The 26,326-nt window shown below is 41.2% G+C and overlaps 1 protein-coding gene across 2 annotated transcripts in view; it reads left to right on the top strand.

Annotated features, from left to right (window-relative positions):
- Positions 1–24,760, top strand: part of MARCHF4 (membrane associated ring-CH-type finger 4) — a 137,612-nt gene extending 112,852 nt beyond the window's left edge. For both annotated transcript variants that reach the window (XM_060773915.2, XM_060773909.2), the window contains exons 3-4: positions 8,917–9,109; positions 22,573–24,760. In XM_060773915.2, coding sequence (XP_060629898.2) covers positions 8,917–9,109; positions 22,573–22,934 — 555 coding nt within the window. In that variant the 3' untranslated portion in view covers positions 22,935–24,760. The remainder of the gene's footprint in view (positions 1–8,916; positions 9,110–22,572) is intronic.
- The last annotated feature ends 1,566 nt before the right edge of the window (positions 24,761–26,326 follow it).

Here is a 26,326-nt window from a genome sequence, read left to right as displayed (position 1 = left end):
CAAATCAGAACCCCCGGTAGCGCAGTGGGTTAAACTGCTGAGCTGCTAAACTTGTTGACCGAAAGGTCACAGGTTCGAATCCGGGGAGCGGCATGAGCTTCCGCTGTTATCCCCAGCTTCTTTCAACCTAGCAGTTTGAAAGCATGCAAATGTGAATAGATCAATAGGTGTCGCTTCAATGGGAAGGTAACGGTGCTCCATGTAGTCATGCTGGCCACATAACCCTGGAGGTATCTACGGACAACGCCGGCTCTTTGGCTTAGAAATGGAGATGAGCACAACCCCTCAGAGTCAGACATGACTGGACTTAATGTCAGGAGAAAACCTTTACCTTTACTTTAATAGTAGGGCAGGCCTAGGTACTCTATATACTATATATCATGCTGGCTCCCCCGTAGGGATGTGTCAGAGATTACATATCACCATCGTTTGAGAACTGGTTCCCAATCTTCTGGAAACATGCCATGGCACTAATTTTGATCTATAACTTAATTCACAGCTTGAGCCAAATATCCCTATGTGAGCATTCCTTCCTTAACTCCCAATGCAATCTCTTAGATCAAACAAGAGTGGCCTCTTTTTCTTTTCTATTAATAGTTTTCATTGTGCTTTTTAATCAGCTTTACAACACCATAGGCAGGTTGCAACATAATGCAAGTGTCACACATTGTTACAGAACAATCTAAATCCCCCTTTAACTCCCCCCAGCCCCAATTCCCTTAGTAGCACAGCATCTATACGGCTCAAGAACCAATCAGCATAATAAACAGCCATCACAATTAGCTTTAAAGTAAAGGGGGAAAGAATGGAGAATAGCAAACAAGAGAAAACACAACCAAAAATAGGGCCAAGGAATCAGAAGGAGACTCCATAACACTCCCAGGCAGCGTATTCCACTGTATGAGAGGAACCACCTGCCGTGAAGTGTAATTCACACTGTTCGTTCACGTTCTCATGGTTCACATCAAATCTGCAGTGTTGACCAGTACCATTAGACCTAGTTGCCAGCAAGAGCTAAGGCTCCTGGTGCCCCACGCACCCTCCTTCCCCCATCACATGGTGGGGATGGGACAGGGCATGTTGGCACCCTCTCCCTGTCCCCATCAGATAGTAGAAAGGGTGGCAACATGTGTTGCCCCACCGCTCTTTCGCCATCATATGGGGACAGGGGAGGAAAGTGCAGGTATCTCCATTGGAGCTACCCAAAACACACTTTCCTCCCTATGGTGGTGGAGGAAGCGTCTTCTGGTGCTTCCCCTACACTTTGGGAGGAATGTGGGTGGGACATGCCAAGTGTCAAAGCAGGAAAAAAGGGTTATTTTAGCCCCATGTGAGGCTTAGGTTAGCTCCCTAGTTGAGTGCTTGATTGAAGTTAAGAGAATACACTATTCCTGGGCTCATCTCTCATCTTTAACATGCCTCCTTCATTCGTTTCTTGCACTCCACCACTTTGAATCCGGGGAGTGGGGTGAACTCCTATCTGTCAGCTCCAGCTTCCCAATCAGGGACATGAGAGAAGCCTCCCACAAGATGGTAAAACATCTGGAAAACATCCTTACACCCTGGGCAACATCCTTGCAGACAGCCAATTCTCTCACACCAGAAGCAACTTGCAGTTTCTCAAGTTGCTCCTGAGATGGAAAAAAAAATCCCACGCTTTTATCTCTCCAGCCCCTTCCACACAGCTGTATAAAATCCACATTGAACTGGATTATCTAGCAATCTGGACTCAGATAATCCAGTTCAAAACAGCTATTGAGGATGATCTGCCTTGATATTCTGGGTTATATTACTGTGTGGAAAGGCCCTCCCTCTTCCCTACCTCACCTGGGACTGATGACCAACCTCTCTCACCTGGGCACTCACTTGACATATCTCTTCCCTCTTTCCTCTCTTGCACTCATGATGCACCTTCCAATCTTGGTTTCCTTTCTCTACCATCCACCCCACTTCAACTGGCCATCCCCCTATCTTCTAAATAAGAAGCAGCTACACAAAATAGGCAGTGCTGCTTTAAATGGAGGGTAGGTAGGCAGGCAGGCAGGTGAGACAGTGGTACTGCTGGTGTTGCATGGCAACAAGCAAAGGAAGAGGGAGCCACAGTAGGGGGCCTTCCAAACTGCCCCTATATCCCAGGATCTGATACCAAATTATATGTTTATCCCAGGGCAGTGCGGACTCATATATTCCAGTTTAAAGCAGATATTTTGGGATCAGCCCTAAGATAGTAGTAGAAGCAGTGCAGGGGAGAGGCACAGTCTGTTGACCTTAAACACCACACCAGCTTAGTAAATTCAGCAAGCAGTTTATTGAAGAATATATGTAGGCAAAGCAGTAAAAATTGCAAAAATAGTAAAGTTCCAATACATACAATATTCCATAAGTTTCAAGGGGAAACAAGACCCATCGGTATATAAAATCCATGAAACTAGGCACATGAATCCATGAAGCAAGATAGCAGGAAAAATCCCGTACAGAAATCTGGAGCTTGACAAAAACTTGGTACATGAAACTAAGAGCACTTGAAAGCAAGACCGTGATGAAATTCCAACATTGACCCGACTGAGGCAACTCTTACCCATGAATCAATATATGGTTTTTTCAGATACCAAAACTGAAAGGAAAGCATTTCTTTTGACTTTACCACCAGATAAGGGTTTGTTATCTCTCTTTTCCTGTAACCGAACCGATTGTCTTTGCCTCTGAATACTTTCTATCTATGCTCCCATTATCTTGACTCTCATTAACTTCTGCACCTGACAAATCATCTTCAGATAGCTGTTTTGAGAAAAGCTGCAAAGGGCCTCTCCCAAGAATGTGGCCTTGTTTAATCTTCCTAAGACAGCTTGGGCCTCTCGTCTGAGCTTAACTCAGGCCCAAGCAAACCCTCATTCCCACTGCCAATAGACCCAGTCCCACCATCAGGAACATCATCCCCATTCCCAACATGAACATCAGCATGAGCATCAGACACAATCCAAAAGGCAAATGTTGATTTTGCTATAAAAGACACCATTTCGAATGGGACTTGAGCATCTGCACATTTTGGTGTTGGGGGCAGGTGGAACCAAACCCCTGTGGATACTAATTGCATTTTGATATTAGATTTCCTCTGTTTGGTTGTATTTCCCCTCCATTGACTCCATTGTTTTCTGTTCAATATTTGCAAAGACCTCTGTAAAACAGCTTCACTCTTCAATACATCACCACCACTTGATGAAATTAACTGAGTGAATTCTGGGAAGATGGATCACATCGACAATTATGAATCTATAAAACAAAAAGTCATGTGTGCAAAACTGCAGCCATTGGCTAAACACACTGAAAGGCATTGGCAGGTTTGTTTTACGAAGAAATATTGGGCAGAATTTTAACTCACACCTCTTGGGCCAAACAAAGGCTAGATACTTGTTTTTGATTGAAAGCTTTGAATCCAAAGCAGATAATGAACCAGATTGGGACTGGATGCCATATGTAAAGTGCAGACAAATCCAGCCAGGTGAGTATTATGGTAGTCCAATAATGCCCAGCTTTCAGTTCCAGCTGCAAAGCCCATGAAGCTGGAAAGACACCAAGCTTTATGTTGCCTATTCAAAAACAATGATGGGGCCAAATCTCTCCAATTATACTCCTTGTTCAGATCTAAAAATGACTTCCAGGAAATCTTATGTATCCCAAGTAACCTTTGTTTCCAGACAGCCTTGTACATTCATCTGGGAGACAAAAGTGCATTTAGAGGGCTCCTAGCTTCTGTGAAGTGGCCACTTAACTTGAATTGCTCTCATTAAAGAGACACTTTCTATCCAGAATAACTAGAAAAAGCACAAGAGAAAGAAAACATGCCCCCCATTTTTTCTTTTCATGGAGCTAATCAGTACACAGCCTTAATAAACTACTTACGGCATATCTGCATGATAGACTGATAATTTCATTTTTAAAAATGGTTGTGACATGCTCCCCCCAAAATAAATCTCTCATTCATACACACGCACACATACACACACAAACTCATATACTGTGTATGTATATTTGTGTGTGTGTGTATACACACACACAAACAAACACACATACATACTCTTTATAAGCTGAGTTTTTCAGCCCTTTGAAAAAGCCCCCTCGGCTTATACTCATGTCAAAGTTATTTATTATTTTACTCTGTTATTATTACTATTTTTTTTACATTTAATTCCAAAGGCTTGGTAAAATTAATATTCACAGACAATGCTTTATTTCATATAACTTGGAAAACCAATTTAGACATCTCTTTATTTCTTGTATCATTTAAAATCATTGTTTGGGCATATCATGCTGTAGATTTTGGTTCTTCCTTGTTCTGCCCTCTTTGCTTTTGCATATGAATTTTGTTCCACCTCCCAGTACTGATGATTCTGAATTCCCCCTGGTCTCTCTTCTCCCAATTTAGTTACCTCTATTCATGGAATTACCTGGTCTGCTTTGGTTTGTCAGGCCCCTTTCACACAATACAATTATAGCACCATGATTCGATTTTAACAGTTGTGGCCGTATCCTGTGGAATTTGTAGTTTGGTCAGGGGCACCAGAGGAATTCTCTGGCAAAGAATTTTTAATGTCTCTCCTCAGACAACACATCCCAAGATTTCACAGATGTTTTCATGGCTGTTGTGGAATTTAGTGCTAAAACTGTGAAATTGAAAAGCCCATGAGTAACTCAATTGACCTAGTTAGCCCTTACAAAGGCTCAGTGATGTAACTCTCTGTGCCTGGTAGCAGCAGGGTGTCTGACCAGGGCATTTTATCATGCATTTGATCCGCGTTAGCTTGGAGATTATGATAGCACATTGTTAGGTTGCTGTGATGTTGCAGAAGGCCCCCAAAACCTGGAGTGTTGGCTTTGAAGAGTTGAGAAATCTGAGTTCAAGGATCCATCCTTATGAACAGCTCTTGGTGTATGAAAAGAAACTAAATTCCAAAATCATAATGGTGAATAAAGCACAACACCCGAAAACAGGGGAATTCCAGACCAGAAAAATCAGGGCCAGTAATCACCTCCCAAGAAAGGATTCCCCCAGGCAGTAAGAAGGCAGACTTTGAACTTGCTAGGCCATTAAATGCTATTCAAGGTGGCCAATTTAAATATTCACATCTACCTCAAACAGACAAGAATTCTTTCTCCCACCCTGGACATTATTCCACAGATATATAAACCCAATTTTCCTAGTACCCAACAGACCTCACAACTTCTGAGAATGCCTGCCATAGATGCAGGCGAAACGTCAGGAGAGAATGCTTCTGGAACATGGCCACACAGCCCAGAAAACTCACAACAACCCAAACTAAACCACCCTAACTCCAGTACCACCATAATGTTTTTCCTCCTGTTCCAAAACCTGTTGGAAATCTGGAGACATGTTTTGAATCTGGTGGAACCATCATTGGTTTTGCCCTTTCTGACATTGGGAGATCATCATTGGTTTTTCCCTTTCTGACATTGGGAGATCAGCTAACTATACCACAGCTGAAGGTCAAAGATCTGGAAGGTTAGATTTCCTTCTTTTGTGTGTGTGTGTGTGTGTGTGTGTGTGTGTGTGTGTCAAGAGTGACTTGAGAAACTGCAAGTTGCTTCTGTTGTGAGAGAATTGTCTGTCTGCAAGGACATTGCCCAGAGGATGCCAGGATGTTTTGCCGTTTTACCATCCTTGTGGGAGGCTTCCCTCATATCCCTGCATGGGGAGCCGGAGCTGACAGAGGGAGCTCATCCGTGCTCTTCCTGGATTTGAACCTGCCAGTACTAAACTAAACACTTCCATCTCTCTTCATCCTCAGAAAGGTACTTCTGAAAAGCCCGTCTCCCAAGAAGAGCTTTTTAAGGACTAGTGGATTCCTTCCCAAATGAGGTTGCTAAATCATAGTCACAAAAAAGGAGTGTGCCTTGGAATGTGATTGGATTATGATCAGAGGATGATAAACAGTTGCAAGAATATTGTAATGTCAAATTTAAGAATTATGTTACAAACTAAGATAGTGATTGTTTGGTACAGCTGGGGTATTTGCCTTGGCCAGGAAGCAGGAAAGAGGAAATTAATAATGTTTCAAATCTAATAGCAAGGGCTGCTGTGACAATCTGGAATCAATATACATAAGAATATGTTTAATCCTGATCCATTACTTTGGGATTTCTTTTTAATGAAATAGATCCTTCAGAGTTAAATAAAAGATGGGAGAGAGCTAATGAGGCAAAGTTGAAAGGACTGATAAGGAAAAATAAGCGCATAGAATAGGAAGATATTGTTAATCAAAATCAAAGCAGAGTGCTGAAACAACAGTATATTAAAATAATTCATTTGGGAGGCAGACATTTACATGTGGAAACCAAATTTGAAACCTGAATGGAAAAACGTAATAAAAGAAAATTATAAAAAAATAATGTTGTCAGATTGTATTAGGAACTTGAAACATACTACAAAAAGAAAAGAAAAAATCTAACAAAGGATGGGGAGGAGATATAGGCATCTTTTGTGGTGTAAATCACATTGATTCAGTGGGTCTTACCAGCTGGGACTAGTAGTTGAGTATGATGTAAACCCCTGAGTTAATCCGATGGGAAATCATTTAAAGATAATTGTGAAATTGCACTAGATGCTTTAGCAACCAAAAATGTGTACGTACCAAGAAGTATTCTCTCAGCATTCGAATTTATTCAACAACCTTGCTCACCTGTGTCCCGTCTGTAAACACTGGAAGCTAAAAAGCAGAATATTCAGACTGTCAGTTGAGAGTATGAAGATAGTTTAGTTTTTATTCGCCTCCAGGATCAGCTTTCCAAACTCTCTACTCCATGCATCATGGTCCATGCTACCAACTATGTTCTCTCAAGTCTTCAAGCTAATACAAAATCCCTTTGTTTTCTAAACCTTATCATACTTGTTCTAGTGTTAACCATCTCAGGTTTTCATGCAAGACACTCAGTGTCTTCATACCACAGGTGGATGTGTTGTCCAAAACCTGGATAATAAAAGTGGGAGCCCAGAAAACGGGGCTCAGGTGGATGATCTCCCACTGGCCCAGCTGACTTCAGAAACAGGACTGCCTATCCCAGTTGGGAAGCCCCCCTGCCTTTCCTCCTTCCCACCAACATACAATAGGCTCAGGTCACCAAAAGCTGCAGGAACTTCCTCATTAGCCAAGCCACTGGGCTGAGCACAATAGATAAAAATGCTAATAATCAATAATCCAGCAGCTGATCATTCAGGGACATAATAGATGCCAAATAAATCATCTAAGGTGATCTGAAGGATCATTACTCAGATAGCCCATCCATGACTATTGTCACCATTGTCCTCAACTAACATCCATTTCTCTGTCCAGAAAGCCCCTGCCTGTGGAAAGGGGACAGACACCAGCGCAGCAATAAATGCAAGTTTTCTCCAACAAAGCTTTATTAAAGTTCCTGCTGTTCATAATTCACCAACCTCTAGGTGTAAAACATGACAACAATGAATGTACATCAAAACAATGAGACGACGGATTGTAATGTGTACCAATCAGAACAATGTCTATTATTTTGAATGTCTATAAAATACTGATGTCAGATATGGGATTCTTCCTGGCATCCTTCCTTGATCAACAAAGACATAAACCTCTGGTGTCATCTCTGTGTGTCTTGATTGGAAATATTGTGCAGACACAATGGAAACGAACCCGGGATTTGGGACAACGGGTGGGTATCTTCAATGCCATTGGACCATTTTCAGTTAGAATGGAAGAATGAGGTTACAAATTTGGAAGAAAATTGCTTAGGATCAGTCATGATTGGTAGTATGAAGTACTCAGTTGGTCAACTTGTCCTCTTTTTTGCTTTTCAAAATGTGGTAACCCTAAGCTAATCATGAACAGTTTTAGTTCATACGTAGTCTGATCTCTTTCCTTCTGAAATCACTTATACATAGTAACACATTAAACATTCAAAGATTTTAATTCCAGACATGGGTTCAACAGACCAACTAACTCAGGCAGGCAATTTTTATCTTTCTTGATATTATTTAATGCAATTTTTAGCAACCCACACTAATATCAATCCACACTATTATTATTGATAGCTAGAGACAATGGGAGGTGCAGTTCAATAACTTTTGATGGACTATACGTACCCTGTCTTTATTCCAGTTCAGCCCATAGTTGGACTTGGTAAAGAGAAGACTAAGGGATGAGATGAATGTACTATGTAGATTCCATAAGGGCTGAAAAAGGGGTTAACTAAGTCTTGTCTCCTGGTTCCCAGTGGGAAGAACATGATACAATGTTTTTAAGATATAGGCAGGCAGGTTTTGATTGATCATTAGAAGGAACTTTGTGACCGTGAGATTAGTTCAGTAAGGAACCAATTGCCTAGAGTGTAGTGGGGTCTCTTTCTCTGGATTACTTTAAAAAGAGGTGGAACAGCTACTACCTGGGAATATTCTAGTTAGAGATCCCACATTGAAACAGGGAGTTAGAGCTGATAGCCCATAATTGTATCTAAACTGAAGAGTATACTTAAGTAATTATCCTATGATAGGGCACATCATGTCATTTTTTTTAAAATGTCATACTGTAAAACAAACAAACTAGGGAGCAGAACACAATGTACTCATTCCTGGGAGGCTAAGGAGTAATATTCTTCTGTCACTTTCAGGATCTACCTTTGTGTCTGAAGGCCACTGAGGTCTGTTCGACCTCTGGCTTATAGTCCAAATGGAAGAGGCTAGAAATTTCCACCACCATTTTTGCTCCACAAAAATTGTTATCTTCTGTTGTATTACTAAGATCCATGTGTAATACTTAGAATATTAATTGGTAGCCACTGATGCCATTGCATATGGAACTAATGCCCATTTTTATCTTTCCCTTACCTTTCTTTTTAATTTGTCTTGTCTATTCTTCCCTCACTCTCTTGCAGTGGCAGGCCATTTCTCTGACCGTCATTGAGAAGGTGCAGATAGCAGCAGCTATTTTGGGTTCCCTTTTCCTTATTGCGAGTATCTCGTGGCTCATCTGGTCAACATTCAGTCCTTCTGCTAAATGGCAACGCCAAGACCTGCTCTTCCAGATCTGCTATGGAATGTATGGCTTCATGGACATTGTCTGTATAGGTGGGTGAGTGAGGCTGAAAGTCGGCAAGCAATGAGGCTGTCAACTTTTTTTTTCTTTTTGCATGAAGAAACTGTGTAGTGATATACTGTGTGTATCTTTTGATGAGATAAACAGGAAGTATTATCATCCTTACAACCTCATCACATGGACTTTCCCTGCCCTGGTATAATTTCACCAGCCTCCATGTTGAAAAAGCAGGGATATGGGGTGACAAAGTAACCCTGTGTGCCACTTCAGAATGGTGCTGTTTCCCCCATCACATAGGAGAAGCATTGCTGAAGTGGACTGGATCAATCGGACAACAAGGGGACCTTCCCATGTTAGGAAGGAAGTGTCCTACGATGCTTCCACTCCTGCAGTACTACAATGGGAAGTCTAACAATGTCGTGTTATGGGCAGCATGACTATCCACCAGATGCTTAAAAAGGTGTGATGGGGTACTAAATGACAAGCTGTTATTACAGGGAGCCAACATGGTAAGTAGTTTGAGGAGTTGTGACTGTAGAGCAGTGTTTCTCAAACTGTGCTCCTCCAGGTTTCAGCTCTCAGAAATCCCAGCTGGCTTACCACTGTTACCAGCTGTTAGGAATTGTAGGAGATGAAGTCCAAAACATTTGGAGGAGCACCGTCTGAGAAACTCTGCTTTAGAGAGTCAGCCAAGAAAAGCCACTGGGTAATTTTAGCCAGGTCACAGCAGTCTCTCAGCATCAGAAGGAAGGTAAAAGCAACACCCTCTTCCCGGAACAAATCTTACCAGTAAAACACCATGATATGATTATTATATGTCTGAAATGACTTGAAGGAATACAGCAACAATTATTATTATTCTGTGCACAACACTGTGTATGATGGTTTTCGAGAGGGAGAAGCCATCCAAATTTTCCCCCTTTTACAGGTTACAAGTTTTATGAGTTACATGTACACCCAACATATTGTCAAATATAGTATGCAAGCTCTTATCCTTCTAAAGGAGGGATAAAACCATGCAGTTTCACAGATGTCGTCAGACTGTAATTTGTATCATCATTCAGTAATGGCTTGGCTGGATGTACTGTTGAAACTTGTAATCCAATAACTTCTGGTGGGCTGCATGAATCTCTGTTATGTTCTAAATCATGGATCATCTCAGAAGCTGCCCGGGGGGGGGGGGGGGGGGCAATGACAGCTCTTCAGTTTAGGTTCAAGGTAGAAATATATCCCTAGTGACTAGTTATAAACACATCCCTAGTAGCTAGGTATAGAAATATATCCCTTGTAGCTAGATACAGGTAATCATTGTTATGCTAAATTTCAGAGATAAGATACACAAATAATTGCAAAGTGCTAAATATTTCTATCATGTGTTTATAATGTGTATATCAATGAAAGTTTTCATTTGGTGGATATGAATGGGATGAGTTTAAAATGACATCAGAACTACCATTTATAACTACTACATAACACTAGAGAAAAAAATCCACTTGAAATCTGGTTTCTGCCTCCTGCAGAATTCTGGGGTTTGTCGTTTAGGGAGAAGCCTTTAACAGCCTCACTAAACTACAAACCCCAGAATTCTGCAGGAGGCAGAAAACGGATTTTAAGTGGATTTTTTTCTCTAGTTTTTTCTCTAGTAGTTCTCTACTCCAAGTATGAGGTTTATTTCAGCTCTGATTTTAATACTTCAAGAATCAGTATGTTGGAGCCACATTTTTCTATTCAAAAGATGCTCTTCCCATATAGCAAACCACAGCATACAAATATGCCACACAAAATAGAATAAAATAAAAAATGGCTCCGCTTGTAGGGAGGAATGATGTGAAAGCCAGTTTATATGAGAGTAATTCCATCTAGCCTGTAACAGTGCAAATAGTGCTAGGCAAAAACAAACAGGCAGAGCAAACTGATTTCTAGTTAAGATGGAAAGGATTGCACTCTGCAGCCTAACCATATTTTTTGAAGGGGAATGGCATAAAATAAATAAATCTTGATCGAATTGTATGAAATAAATGAATCTTGGGACGTGTAAATAAATCTTGGGGGAAGAATAGCTGAGGAGAACTCCCAATCAGGCATTTCCTCTGTCCTCATTTTTAAAGAGTGCTCTGTAATATGCTTGCACAGAATAGGATGGGAAATGAAGCGACCAAGAAAGTTATAAATCATGACGAGCCTATTGCCAGTGGTGAATTTGAATCACCTCCAAGCACACAGGCAGGAAAGCATTTGCTAATAGGCAGAATAAAAATAATCTTTATTCCTCTTTAAAAACGTTTGTTCCATGGGCTATACATGTCTGTCTATGGTACAGGAAGAAGAAAAAGTAAATAAAATTGCTGGCAAAATTATAAAATGCATATCTTTAGGACAGAGGTAAACAGGAGAGTATTATTATCTTCACTTGGTTTGTGTTTTAACTACTTCTCTGCTAAATTGCAGAGTGATAACAATATTCACTGTTCATCTGTCCTAGACATGTGTTTTATATTTTTTTACATGTATGTTTACTTGCCCCTCTTTATTTGCAAGGGCACTGTATAAGATTTGGTAAAACTCATATACTCTGGGTTGCTGTAGGTTTTTTTGGGCTGTATGGCTATGTTCTAGAAGCATTCTCTCCTGACATTTCACCTGCATCTGTGGCAAGCATCCTCAGAGGTTGTGAGGTTTGTTGGAAACTAGGAAAATTGGGTTTATATATCTGTGGAAGGTCCAGGGTAGGGAAAAGAACTCTTGTCTGTTGGATCTAGGTGTGAATATTTCAATTGGCCACCTAGGTTAGCATTTGATGGCCTACAACAACCCAGTAATTCTGGCCATGAAAGCCTTTGACAATTCATATACTTTGTTGTGAATTTGTCCTTAATTTCATTTCTATGCATCCCATGCTCTCACTCCACACATAAAACCTTATCTTGATGTCCTGTATGACATGCTGCTATGATGTAAGCATTCCCGCAAACTGATGGCATTGGATTTTCACCAGAGGAGAGTATTAAATTTGTCTATTGCACGATGGTATGCGATCAAATCAGTCTGTGGACTGATTGTTTTTTTTTTAATTTGGAGGACAGAACCTACAAAAAGAGCAAGTCTTATGGATGAAGGGTGGGTGGAAAAGACACCTTCTTTTCCATCCTTTTTGTCTGGCTGTGCAAGACATTAAAACAGAGAGGTACTTATAATACTTTTGGATGCTAACAGGAACAGAGAGCAGGTGGGTGGCTGGTAGCTGCCAGTAAGTAACATGATTAATGTAGCTTTGATAAAGCAGGAAGGGTTGGGAGCAGCTGTTTAGCTCATCTGTCAGGGGGAGATAAGTATTCTCCTATCCATAAGAGGGATACAGAATCAAGCAAAATAAGCTCCACCGTAGTGATATGCATGGTAGGGGAAGGGAGCAAAAAGCACTGTGTTTTGATGACCCTGGAAGATCAGAGAGTGATGTTTCAATTTCCCTTTAATGTGTTTTCTCCTCCTCCTCCTCCCTCCCAATCCTTTTTCCTTTTGTGGTGTGTCTGGCAGAAGCAGGGGCTGTTACACTGTCTGTGAAAGGCTAGGTGTGAGGAATACTGTACATTGTTCATCAGTGAGGTATCCTCTGTTTGAAAGTGTCTTATATTTGACAGACTGCTCAGCTAAAGTCTGCTTCAGAGTTAATGAAAAAAAAAAAAACAAGAGCATAAGGTAAAAAGGCAGAGCAGGAGAGAGGTGCTGAAGTTCTGATTAACTGTTGGCACCTGGAGTGAATGAACATACAGCAGCTGCCTTGAGAAGTTTTGAGAATCCCAGTGTCCTTCCTCTGGAAATAGTTTGGGATTTCCTTGTCGAGTTCCCCAGGGGAGAAGCAATGAAAGCACACCCACACTAGGCCCATTCAGTTCCCTATATCACAACAGAGTAGAACAAAACATTCATGCCCAAAGTGGTTAAAAACACCCAAAGTGGTTAATGGATTATTTCAAGTGGGCAAGTAATTGCGTTCCACGAATAGTACTGTGCTCAGAAAGCCCTGACATGTGATAAATGCTAGGCAAAGATGGTAATAACACAGTACAATTGTGGTATAACACGACGTTGAGTCGCCTACGGGCTGAGAAACTGCAGTATACAAGCAAAGTAAATAAATAAATAAATAAATGTGATTTGATCCTAAGCAGACACACCAGTCTCCTGATCACAGTCATAGCCTGTTTAAACCAAGTACTTCGCGCTCCGGGTGTCACAGTGGATTAAATCCTTGTATCGGCAAGGCTGCTGACAGAAAGTCGAATCCAGGTGTCGAATCCAGGCAGTGTGGTGAGCTCCCATATGTCAGGTCTAGCTTTTCATGCAGGGACGTAAGAGAAGCCTCACACAGGATGGTAAAACATCCAAGCATCCCTGCAGTTTCTCAAGTCGCTCCTGACATGAAGAAAAGGATAATAATAATAACAACAACAACAACAACAACAACTTTATTTATATTCCGCTTTCTCTCCCCGAAGGGACTCAGGGTGGATTCCAAACATAAAAAACAAATATTCAATGCCTGAATACAATACATCCATAATAAAAAAAAGTTTAAACAACCCAACATATAAACACTAATTATAACTTAACTAAAATTAAATAAAAAAACACAGTCTGTTATAACAGACATAAGACAAAACATCAAACATTGAATGGAAACAATAATTTCCCATTTCCTTGGGGCAAATTGATTGATTGCTCAAGTTATCTGTTGAGCTGGTAGAATGAATAGGGGACGGATACGAATGGCAACTATTAATCAGAGCTTTAATGGTAGTATACCCACTACTATTCCTCCTCCTTGTAAGCCAGTGAGCAATAGTATGTCTTCAGCTGTTTTCTGAAAGTGAGGAGGGAGGGGGCCATCTTTAACTCCTTAGGAAGGAAGATCCACAGGTGGGGGGCAGCCACAGAAAAGGCTCTTTCTCTCATTCTCACCAAGTACTTCTACATGGGTATCTGCAGATATAGGTTTGAAGATTCAAATGACCACACATCTCTTTGCTTCTCTCCTATGGCAATGTATGAGCTGCCCCCCTTATTAAAAAAAAGTGGGAACAGAGGGAATATGTTGTCATTGCCAAAGCAACCAGCCCCCTTTCATTTAGGAGGCACATCCAGATAGGATTCCTTCAGTGGGAGATGAACAAGGTTGAACAACGAGGAAAAAGGGAGCAGCAGTCCACTTGCATTAAGAAGTTGCATGTTCCCTCTTCTCCTTATCCAATGTGAGAGGAATGGTGAAAATACTTCCAAATAAGTGAACTAAATAATTGAATATAATGGCCTACCCCTGCCACCCCCACTCTTTTTTTTTCATGTTCTGAAATGTAAGCTTTTACAAGAAATAGAGTTTTATGAAAATGTGGAATGCTGCTCGCTTACAGAAAAGGAATTAGCGAGATAGAGAGACCAATTGTTTTCCTGTAGAAATACTGCTTAGCTTTCCTTGAAGACCATAAGTTAACTGATGCTATCTCCATCCGCTTCTCCCCTCCTTTCTCTGGGGCAGCTCAATGATAGAGTAGAACCTCAGATTACTGGGTGAGTCTGTGCGTGCCATGTTTTGCATCCAGTTAGCCTTAGCAGTGAGAAAGGCACATTAACAGTTGTTGCTTGTTAGAAGAAAATTAGCCGGACTAGAAGTAAGGGTGCATTGAGGGGCTGCATCTTTGCTCCTCACAATCCATATAATTGTTGCAAATTCACATTTAGGCAGTCATCGTAATATCAGGTTGTGGATGGAGATGGGATGGTATCTGCCCTGCCCTGGAACATAGCAAGCTTGAGCCCTCTAGTGCTTGCTTATGGAAACCAGAGCTCTAGCATAATACTAAAAGCTCCTTGTAACTGTATTTCTTGTACAGGTTGAATATCTGTTATCTGAAATGATTGGGCCCTGGAGTTGTGGATTTTGTATTCATTTTGGATTTTGAAAATGAATTTGCAAATATAGAATGAGATATTTTGGAGGCACAGCGGGCCTCATGTTAGCCGCACTGAGTCCCCTTTGTGGAGATGGTAGCAGGTTACAAATAAAGTGTATCATTATTAAACCACTGAGCTGCTGAACTTGCTGACCAAAAGGTTGGTGGTTCGAATACGGGGAGTGGGGTGAGCTCCCACTGTAAGGCCCAGACTCTGCCAGCCTAGCAGTTCGAAAACATACAAATGTGAATAGATCAATAGGTACCATTTCTGCTGGAACAGCGCTCCATGTACTCATGCTGGCCACATGACCTTGGAGGTGTCTACGGACAACACTGGCTCTTTAGCTTAGAAATGGAGATGAGCACCACCACCCCAGAGTCAGGCACGACTAGACTAAATGTTAGGGGAAACCTTTACCTTTTTATCTTGGAGGCGGGACATAAGCCTAAACAGGAAATCTATTTATATTTCCTGTACCCCTTATACACCTAGTCTTGAGATAATTTTATACAAAATAGCTTGAATAGTTTTGTGCATGGAACATAGTCTGTGTACATTGAAAACAAAAATGTCATTAGCTCAGTCACCTATGCGGACAATTTCAGATTTTGGAGCATTTTGGATGTTTAGATGAGGTATACTCAACCTATGTCTTGTTACTTTTGAATGAGTTACTTATTCTCTCTCTCTCTCTCTCTCTCCCTCCTTCTGAACAACAAGGACTTTACAAAGTTATATATGCATATATTAAATGAATGGATTAATTCATGGGAAAAAACATTTGATTTCCCAATGACCCAACATCAATACAGCAAGGACTAATACATAGCAGTGTTGTGTGATTGGCTCCTGGCTAAGAAAGAAAGAAAGAAAGAAAGAAAGAAAGAAAGAAAGAAAGAAAGGCATATTGTATTTTATTTTTATTTTACAGTAAAACTGGTTACCCTGAAGAGAGCTGAACGCAACAGTACAGGTATTTCAATGGCCACAGTGAAACACAAAGTAATGCCCTCATGGGCCCATTAATTCAAATAGTCTTTCAGTACAATTAACTCTGCTTTGGAGTTGTGAACTTCAGGTTTTCATTACAATTTGTTCTGATCTCTTTGTCAAAACATAAAGCGCTTTCTGAAAAATGTTGGGATTTTTTTTGTCAAGGAAGTTTTAAAACATCCGATTTTAGCTGTCATCTGGTGGTGCTTTCCACTTGACATTTTGTACTCTTGCTTCAGGAAGTGGAATACAACAAACAAACATTTTGTGCCAGTTATTTCAGCTTTAAGTCATTGCTTTTCATGGCAAAATCAAGAAAGTAGGGCCTCTGTACCATGCCAATGACTGCTTCTCTCTAGTTAACTGAGAACTATAGTAGCACACATGCAAATACCTATAAATAAAATGAGGCCATATATCAGTGAACATGTACTCATCTACACCGGAACACCTTGCAGTTTTAATTCTTAAGGGCAAAAGAACTCTGGCACTATCCACATTGCCATGTACAGTGTTCCCTCACTTATCGCGGGGGTTCTGTTCCAGGACCATCCGCAATAAGTGAAAATCCGTGAAGTAGGGACGCCATATTAATTTTAATAGTTATACATTATTTTATATGTTTTATATATTATTTTCTTACCCACGCTTCCTTACCCGCCTCCCAGCCTATCCCAAGGGTGCCTACAGAGGCTCCCTGGCAGAGCCTGCGGAGCCACACAGGCGACAGCAGGCCAGGGAGGCAGGCCTTCCCTGCCGTGCCTCAGGCCACTGCACTTCTGGGGTCCCTGGCCTCCAATGGCCATAAATATTTTATATGTTATATTAATATTTTCAAAAATCCACAAAACAGTGAGTCTACTAAAAGTGAACCGTGAAGTAGCGAGGGAACACTGTAATGCAGTTTGAAACTGCATTATATGGTTAGTGTAGACTCTAATGCAGTTTAATTGCTTTGAACTGCTTAGTGAGTCCACACTAAGTTGTGAGGTTTGTGTATCTTGGAACAGTTTCTCCCCATTGTATCACCGAAGGCTTTCATGGCTGGACTTATTGGGTTGTTGTAAGTTTTTCGGGCTGTATAGCCATGTTCCAGAGGCATTTTCTCCTGACGTTTTACCTGCATCTATGGCAGGCATCCTCAAAGGTTGTGAAGTCTTTGGGATTTGTTGAAAGGAAGGAATAAAACAGGAAATGTTTGTTACTGAGTTTTAAGGTTGCCTTTAAAATGCTTTTTAAGAGCAACGTTACAAGTCAATAGAAAACATCGGCCTTGAGAATAACATCCACTTATGTTAACCAAACATCTACGTGTTACAGAAGTGCTGAGACCCCTGAAGGAATCCAATAGAACTCAAACCTGGGTATCATAATTTAGTATCCACTCTGGGGAGGTAGCCAGACATTTTTTCAGTGCTGTGTGATTGTTGCAAAGCATGTAATGGGTTCAGAAATAGCTTAATGGGCTCAGAAGTAGCTTCATGAGTGGAGCCTTTGAGCACAGCCGAGGCAAGAATATGACAACTTTGTTCCTTGTTGTGTTGTTTTGAAAATAGAACTTTGTTATACCCACACTGCAATTAAAAGTAACACGGAACAAAGTTGTCTAAAATTACTGTAAAAATATTGGCAAGAATTGGGTGTCTTGTGATGCATGCAGATATCCTTTTTCAAGTGCAGGTGGAGGGAAGGGTTTGGTATCTTCTATAGCTTGGTCATTTGCTTCATATTACATCCAAAGTGTGACCCCAGGAAAAAAATGTGGGATGATGGGACAAGCAGTGTAGTGTAACATCTGGAGGGCACAAGTAATCCACACCTGCTTGTACTGAAGACTGCCACGTATGAAAAGCGGAGGTTTTGTTTCTTCCCCAACCCCATAGTCCTTAAAATCCTCTCGTCTATACAATAATTTGAAACATCGGTGAAACTCTCAACCACTGAGGCCAAATTCCTCCACTCTTTTTTCACATTCCTAGCTGTTCTTTGTGTTTAGTTTGCATCTTGGTTTATCTTATGGAAGAATCAAATTCTGAAATGAAAATTTACCCTGTCTTTTCGACCATAGTCTTCTATTACTACTGAGCAAGGCTTTCTGTAACTGCTTGAGGAATCCATTTCTCTGCTTAACTCGAAACAATTCAAATTTATCTTGATGCAATCTTGGGGCTACTTGCAAATGGAATTTAAGCTGATAGACTGCCTTGCTCACTCCTCACCTCTGACATGATTATTTCCCTCTACCCACCCACTCCTCTACTTGGCTCCTTTTTAATTTTACAGCTTCCTGAGCTCAGTGCTAAGAAATCAATAAGTAATTTGGATCCCGGCAACTACGAAGGAAAGCAAAATTATTTTTTGCACCTTTAGTAAATATTTTGAGGCCCAATTTATCCGAGGAAGCAGGTGCTCGGTTGATGCACCAAGTCTATCCATCAACATCAAATTAATTCCATGGGATCATGCACACTTATAATATTAAAGGCATTTTTTTTATTTTTATAGGAAAAAAGCTCTTGAGTCAGGCTGTTCATTAATATTTGTGATTTTAAAAAAGAACTAAACTTTCCACATCTGAGTCAAATACTCTAAGGCAAGTTTTTTGGGTCATATACTTGAAATTCAAATAACCAAGGTCAAGATTCTACTCCAAACCTTGAAGAGAAATGTGGGAGTAGAGCACCTACATTAAATTTGCAGTAAGTATTTGACCCAGAGCATCAATATTTGGCTCCTGAAATTGATTTTTGAACTTTGGAAACCATGTGATCTACCAAACTGCAGGCATTCTTTAATCCACTAGAGGAAAGTATATGGGTTATAAACACGTGCCCAGATTATAGACTATATTCCTTGTTCTGAATGCATAAAACATGGTATATTTAGCAACCTGTATGGAGAAGACTGGAAGGCATGTTAGGTATAGAAAACATTGGAATGCATAAGATTTATGCCTAGTTCTCAGTATATGAAAGTATCACTTTGTGCTGTAAATACTGAGCTAATATGAAGAGGAATATCAGGGTCAGTATGAAGAGGAGGCATCAATGGTCAATTACCAAGGTTTATGGAAGCCTATCAACCCTTTCTATGCTATTGTTTCCCCCTCATTTGTTTGGCCATCCTCTTGTGAGCAAGGGAAGAGAAGGACCAAAAGAACTAGTGCTCTGTCATATTCCTTCTGTACGGCATTGTAGAGGACAGGATGCCGGAAAAGTAAACAGTTTTTGACAAATTTAATAGTGTATCTCACATACAGGGTAATTAGGATTTGTAAGCAGAAGGTGAACTACAATCAGTCCCATACCATTCGTACACAAATAGAGGTTCCAGGCAAGAGATAAAGCAGGTTTAGTCTTTGTGGGGAGAAACATATGATGTAAGATTTCATACAAATAAAATATTGAGAGGATTTTGTTGCCTTGGAGTGTGGTGAACTCTCATTCCCTGGAGGTTTTTAAGTAGGAGCTGGGTGACCATCTGTCGGGACTGTGTGTTCCTGCTTGGCAGACTGGAGTTGGAGTGGACGGCCCTTGTAGTCTCTTCCAAATCTGTGATTCCATGATTCCATGAATACTGTCTTCCAAGTATAAGGGAAACAGAAGACTTTCCATTATGAAGTAGGCATATGTAAAAATTATTTCTTTTGGGGCATTGCACAGTTTGAAAGTAGAACCAATTGCCATAGAAAATAATAGTCCGCATAAAGCCCCTTGTCCTCCCCTACGAGCCCACACGGTCCTTAAGATCTTCCGGGGATGCTCTTCTCTCGATCCCACCCCCCGTCTCGGGTGCGGTTGGTGGGGACGAGGGAAAGGGCGTTCTTGGTAGTGGCCCTTCGTCTCTGGAGCTCCCTCCCTAGGGAAATTAGGCTGGCACCCTCCCTATCCACATTCCGTAAGGAATTAAAGACATTGATGTTTCGTTGTGCATTCGACTGATGACTCCTATGACAAATGATTGTATCATGACCTGAATCTTGACCTCAATTCCTATACTATATTACTATATATATTTTCAAGTTAAGCTAAATTGATCCTGTTAAATTGCTTTGTTTCCATGCTATTTCCTATGCTATTATACATTTCTATCCACCTTTGAACCACTCTATCCTTTAACCAGTTCACATAGTTCCCTCTTCCCCCTCCTCCAAAAATTAGTCTGTTGTTGCCTTGATATTTACTTATTATTGTTTATGCGGTTTTATGCTATTTTAACTGGTTATTGTTCTGTTTTTGATTGGCCCCATGTAAGCCGCCCCGAGTCCCTTTGGAGAGAAGGAGGCGGGATAGAAAAATAAAGTTCTGCTGCTGCTGCTTCTGCTTCTTGTGTGCCTTCAAGCCATTTATGACTTTTAGTGTCCCTAAGGCAACTCTATTATAGGATTTGAGCAAGATTTCTTCAGAGGGCATCACCATTCATTCTTCTGAGTCATGAGAGAATGTGATAGTCACCTTTTGGTTTTCCTTGGTTTAATCCTGGTCTCCAGAGCTTAATGCTCAAACCAGGACACTATACGGGTTATCTCTACAGAAGGAACTTGCTGATTTTGCAGTAGCAGCTAGATGTCCCTGGTCACAGGTGCTGTTGCAGTGGATTTCCTGAATTGACAGATCTTTGTGATCTTTGTGGTTCTTTCTAGCTCTCTTGTTGTCAGACACTATAAGTTGGGCAGATTATCAGCAATGCTACCTCCATTTCTCTCTCTACTCTGCTCCTCCCAAAAGACATGTCATCACTGAGCAATCCTTCCCCTCTCTCTTGACAGGAATGGCACAAACCTGCTAATGAATGCCCTGCAAATTGAGCATTCACTTTGTAAATTAAGGCAACATGTGTAGACTTCTCTCTTTTGCATAATACCTTTTAACAGCATGCTGTGAAGAGTGGTCTTTATATGGTTTTCTTAAAGCTATTTTCCCTGCTGTTGTCCACCCTCATAAAAAGAATATAGTATAAGATGTACACTTGATGGCTGTTACTATTAGAGCATTCAGCCTTGAGGTCTCTCGGTGTGGAGTTCATCTTTGTCATGAGCTCCCTTACATGGCCTTAGGGTAGCTTATGCCTTGACTTTAGCCACCACTCAGCTCCATTAAATAAGGAGATAAGTATACATTTGAGTCCTGGGAATGCTCCTGGGTTGCACGGGGGAAGCTCAAGTGTACTTTATCCCAGATTAATTGCGTGAGTATTGCCATGGCCCAGTATCTTAAAATTTTAATCCTTGAATTTGGTGCCCATGGTGATCATTTTAATGTTGTAATGAAATGTCGTAATGTTTTTTACTTTTTATTAATGCGTTGCTTATATACATTGCTTTTGTATTTTAGGTTATTTTATATTTTTTATGCATTTTGCATGGTTTTTTTGTGAAGCAAGATCACCTTCAATGTATATATATGTGTGTACACATGGATATTTAAGAAATCTACCATGTTTTAATTTTTCCAGACAGCAAATTCTTTTGTTTCTTGTTTATCCTAAATCAGTTGATTTAAATCTCAGAGGGTAGGAGTCATTGGTCCCTTTGAAAAATAAAATAAAAGCTGTGGACTCCATCTCCAGAAAAATGTACTTTTAAAAGGGAAGGGAAGGAAAGAGAAGAGGGATCATAATTTCTGTGCTCAATTGATGAACCACAAGTGAAAAATCTTTGTTTTAGATTGAGGCCATGTACACACATATGCAATAACCGAGAATCACCCTTCCCTCAAGAAATGGAAGAATTGCATCCAAAGTAATCGCCCCAGTAATAATGTATTACTGAAATGGAAGAATCTCCAAATGTAACAATACTCTGAAGGAGAAAAATGATAATTTATGGCAGAAGTACGCCTCCGGTGGCGGAGAATAGTTAAACCACTGAGCTGCTAAACTTGCTAACTGAAAGGTTGCAGGTTCGATTTCGGTGAGCGGGGGTGAACTCCCACTGTTAGCCCTAGCTTCTGCCAACCTAGCAGGTCAAAAACTTGCAAATGTGAGTAGTTCAATAGGTACCGCTCCAGCGGGAAAGTAACGGCGCTCCATGCTGGCCACATGACTTTGGAGGAGTCTATGGACAACTCAGGCTTTTCAGCTTAGAAATGGAGATGGACACCAACCCCCAGAGTTGGACACAACTGGACTTAATGTCAAGGGAAAACTTTTACCTTTACCTAGACATGTATGGCCCTACAGATGCATTTGCCTCTAACTCTCATAGCAAGTGACTATCGGAGTTGCTGGACCAAAACATCTGGAGAACCACAATTGTCCATCTCTGGTCTATCAGACTATAGCCTGTTTTTAATAACAAACATGACCTTTTAATAAAATGCATTATTAGGATAGCCCTCCTTTGAGTCTTGTAATGTCAAATCAAAATGGCGAGAATATTACTGAGCCAGAAAGGTGACATATGAAGAGAGCTGTCAAAACTAGATATGATAATCTGAGAGACTCAGGTCTACATGTGTAGTGGGAAATAGCTGGTTGCAGATTCATAGATTTTTTCCTGAGTTTCCTCTTATTTTCATTTTCACTATCTTAATTGTCCTTTGTCTTTCAGGACTAATAATCCACGAAGGACCCTCAGTATACCGGATTTTTAAACGGTGGCAAGCAGTCAATCAACAGTGGAAAGTGCTGAACTATGACAAAACAAAGGACCTGGAGGATCAAAAAACAGGGACCAGGACCAACCAACGAACCTCCTCCCAAACCAACCCTTCGTCCTCCACAAGCGGTGCAGCTAGCAACTCTGCCCCAGCTGACGGCGTGGTCCGGGAGGCTGATCACACCGCAGGCACCTTGTCTGACCACCACTGTGCTTATACCATCTTGCATATACTCAGCCACCTGAGGCCTCATGAACAGAGAAACCACTCTAGCACAAACAGAGAGCTTGTCATGAGAGTCACCACAGTCTGAGCAAAGGAATTCAGGAGGCCTTATTGCAACACAGAGTGGGAGAGGAACTCGTAAAGTGGAGGGTTGGCAGCGTGGTATGCCTTACACCCCCTGCCCTATAACCCAACCCCACCTGTCCCTGCTCCTCTGCAGCAGCTGCACAAGGGGCCCTTGGCCAGCCAAGGATGGCAGAGGCAAAGCTGCGCACACTTGCTGAAAAGAGGTTTAAAACGTTTGTGTGGTTACCAGAAAGTATGAGAAAACAAGTGCAATACAGACTACAAGAGCTTGAAGTAGGGCAAAAAGGCTTGCAAGGGGGAGGGGGGACGGGGGACAGGGAAGGACCGTTGTTCTTATTTGAAGCATTTTACAGACACATACATACATACAAGCCTACACTCATATTGAAAAGCAAGAAAGAACCAGTGTTTTTCCCAAACTGTATTAACCAGGGGTACAAGTATTTGAATGCATAAATTATCCTGTGGCCATTTGCTGTTTTGTGCAGCCATGGGATGTTTGAGCTGACAGGCAGTCAGTTTATTGCAAATGTTATTTTATACAAGTAATTACTTTCCCAGATTATTTACACATAGAGCACACAAAAACTGCCCTCCTCAGACATGCCTGTGTTAAAGGTTTCTGGGGTTGTACTATGGGGAGGAGGAGGGAGCTGCTTTTTGTTTGAGCCGCAACATTTCTGCCAGTGTCCAAAGCACAAGTCGCGCTGGAGAGTGATTTATGCCATTGATCACTGGAAGGTACAATCTCTTGAGTTTTCCTCTGTAAACACTATTTCCTTTGTAGGTTTTTGGAAATGTGATTGCCTCCTATTGAATTTCGTGCTGGGCCTTTCCTTTTCATTCTGGATGAGTAATTTGTCAGAGACTCATGCCAGTTTATTGGTTTTAGCATTTCTTTGCGTGTTTAGCCACTCCACAGTTCACAGGCCACTGAATTTTGCTATAGCTGGCATGGGTAAAGTTAAGTGCCTGAGACGTTGTTGAACTGTACCTCTCATTATTCTTCACTGTTGGCCATGTTGGTCAGAGAGCTATTGGGGGGTGCAATGCAACACTTTTGCCCACTCCCTTGTCTCCCACAATGAATTGTGTAGATGAGAACATTGGAAGAGAGTCTCAAGTGTCATTCACACAGTGGATTTCAATTCTAATCCATGGAGGAGCCATTTATGGCCTTCCAGATGTTGACTGCGAACACTATCATGTTTTGCCATGTGAAGCATTGCTAGCTTGGGCTGGTGAGCATTCCAGTCCAGCAACCTCTGGACAGCCAGAAATGTCTCATCCTTGCTCTAATCTATGCATAACTTCCAGGTAGTAACGCACACTTAATATAGTGGGGCTTATTTCTGAGTAAATATGCATAGGAATGCACAGTAAATCTGGCTTACCTATTGTTTCTTGCCTTGCAAGGGATTCTAGACAGGTGTTTTGGGCTGAAAGTTGCTAAAGAAGACCTCTCACCATACTATCACTGCCAAAAGTTTTTGGAAGAAGCCATCATCATGATACTGATATAAATGGCATCTGGTTTTAGTGTGTGCCGTTTCTGGATGTCCCATAAATGCATCTGCTGGTGCTTTCCCTAACCAAACTGCTATAAATTCTATTGAACTGGTAACATATGAAATCTTGTGAACATGCCATATGCATGTAACATATGATATGTTCACCAGATCAGCATGTATTGACGGAAATTATGTAGTGGGACTCACTACATCCTAGACCTAGATCAATTTTGTCAAAAGCTGTTTGAACCATATTGTGACGATTGCCCCCCTAGATATCAAAACATATTGAATAAACCATTTTGAAAATGTGGAACTGACATGTGCCTTTACTGGCAAGTCTCTTGTGTCCCTGGCTTGTAGAGGTTTCACAAATGGGAGAGTGGGGGATGATGCCCTTTGACATTATCATTTCCACACTGAGCTCTTTCATCAGGAATACTGCAGCAGCATCCAAACCGAGCCTTAAACTGTCAGCGTAATCACAGAAATATACAGGGAGCTTGAAAGAGAATTTTGGTCAACTTCGGGCATCTTGCAGTATTTCACAGATGAAAGCCTGGACATGCCTGGCAAACAACTTTAGAATGGATTCAGATGGCAAACGTTGCTAATGAGGAAGGACGCAGGCTAGAAAGGCTGCTGCAGTGTGCTTTTGCCAGATCTTACAGCGAAGGGTAATGGTCTACCCCCTCTTCTCTCTAGTAAAGGTAAAGGTCAAGGTTTCCCCTGACATTAAGTCTAGTTGTGTCAACTCTGGGAGGTGGTGCTCATCTCAATTTCTTGGCCGAAGAGTTGCTGTTGTCCGTAGACGCCTCCAAGGTCATTGTGGCCAGCATGACTGCATGCAGTGCCGTTACCTTCCTACCGAAGCGGTACATATTGATCTACTCACACTTGCATGTTTTTGAACTGCTAGGTTGGCAGAAGCTGGAGCGGACAGTGGGAGCTTACCCTGCTCCATGGATTCAAGCCACCAATCTTTCAGTCAGCAAGTTCAGCAGGTCAGAGGTTTAACCCACTGCGCCTTTACTGGTGAGTTAATTGGGTGTAAACTACTTTTTCACTTAGAACTCAGGTCGCAGAAATTGAGTTAAGTTGAGGACAAAGAGAGAAGGTGTGAGAACGAGAGAAGAATTGGGACATTTTAAAAGCAGCTGAGGAAACTAAACAACAGAGAATTAAATGAGACTATCTGTCAAACAAGGACAGTTGAAAGCTATGCTTCTGCTTAATACAGGAAATCAAGAGCTGGTCAGCCATTTCCAGCAGATGGCTGTTCAGTCTGAAATTTAGCCAAAACTGCTGAAGTATATATGTAGCATGCTTTTGGAACATGCAAGGCCCATTGTCTTTTGCAGTTATCAACATAATCAACACCTCATTTGGCAAGAGACGGATGCTGGGCAGTATTTTTTTAAATCTCTTCAAGGGCACATCCACTCTACCATTGTTGAAACTATTTGCTTCTTGAAGTGGAAAATCAAAATGTATTTGCTTGTTGACTGTGTGTGCCTTTTCCACTTGACATTCACTTCTCACCCTGTTCATTATTCTGTGACAAATAGCTGCAAATTGCATCTCCTGCTAGAGTTGCCACTTGTCCCAGAAAAAAAAAAACCACCGTTACAGACATTTATAACTTTTACATGTTTAATTGGTGAATTTATGAACAATATGGGTAATGGCTTTCCCCATTGCCTAGCTACTAAGGATGCTCCCTTCACAGTTAGAGCACTTTGACTCTACTTTAACTATCATGGCTGCATCCTGTAAAGTCTTGGGATTTGTAGTTGGTAAGAAGTACCAAAAGAGCTCTCTGGATGAGAAGTCTAACTTCCCTCCTCAATGCACATCCCAGGATCCCAGCTACAGTGGAAGC

Source organism: Anolis sagrei, chromosome 1, assembly GCF_037176765.1.
Source record: "Anolis sagrei isolate rAnoSag1 chromosome 1, rAnoSag1.mat, whole genome shotgun sequence".
NCBI classification, from domain to species: domain Eukaryota; kingdom Metazoa; phylum Chordata; class Lepidosauria; order Squamata; family Dactyloidae; genus Anolis; species Anolis sagrei.
The sequence above is the reverse complement of the archived record's forward strand: the minus strand, read 5'-3'. Positions and strand labels throughout refer to the sequence as shown.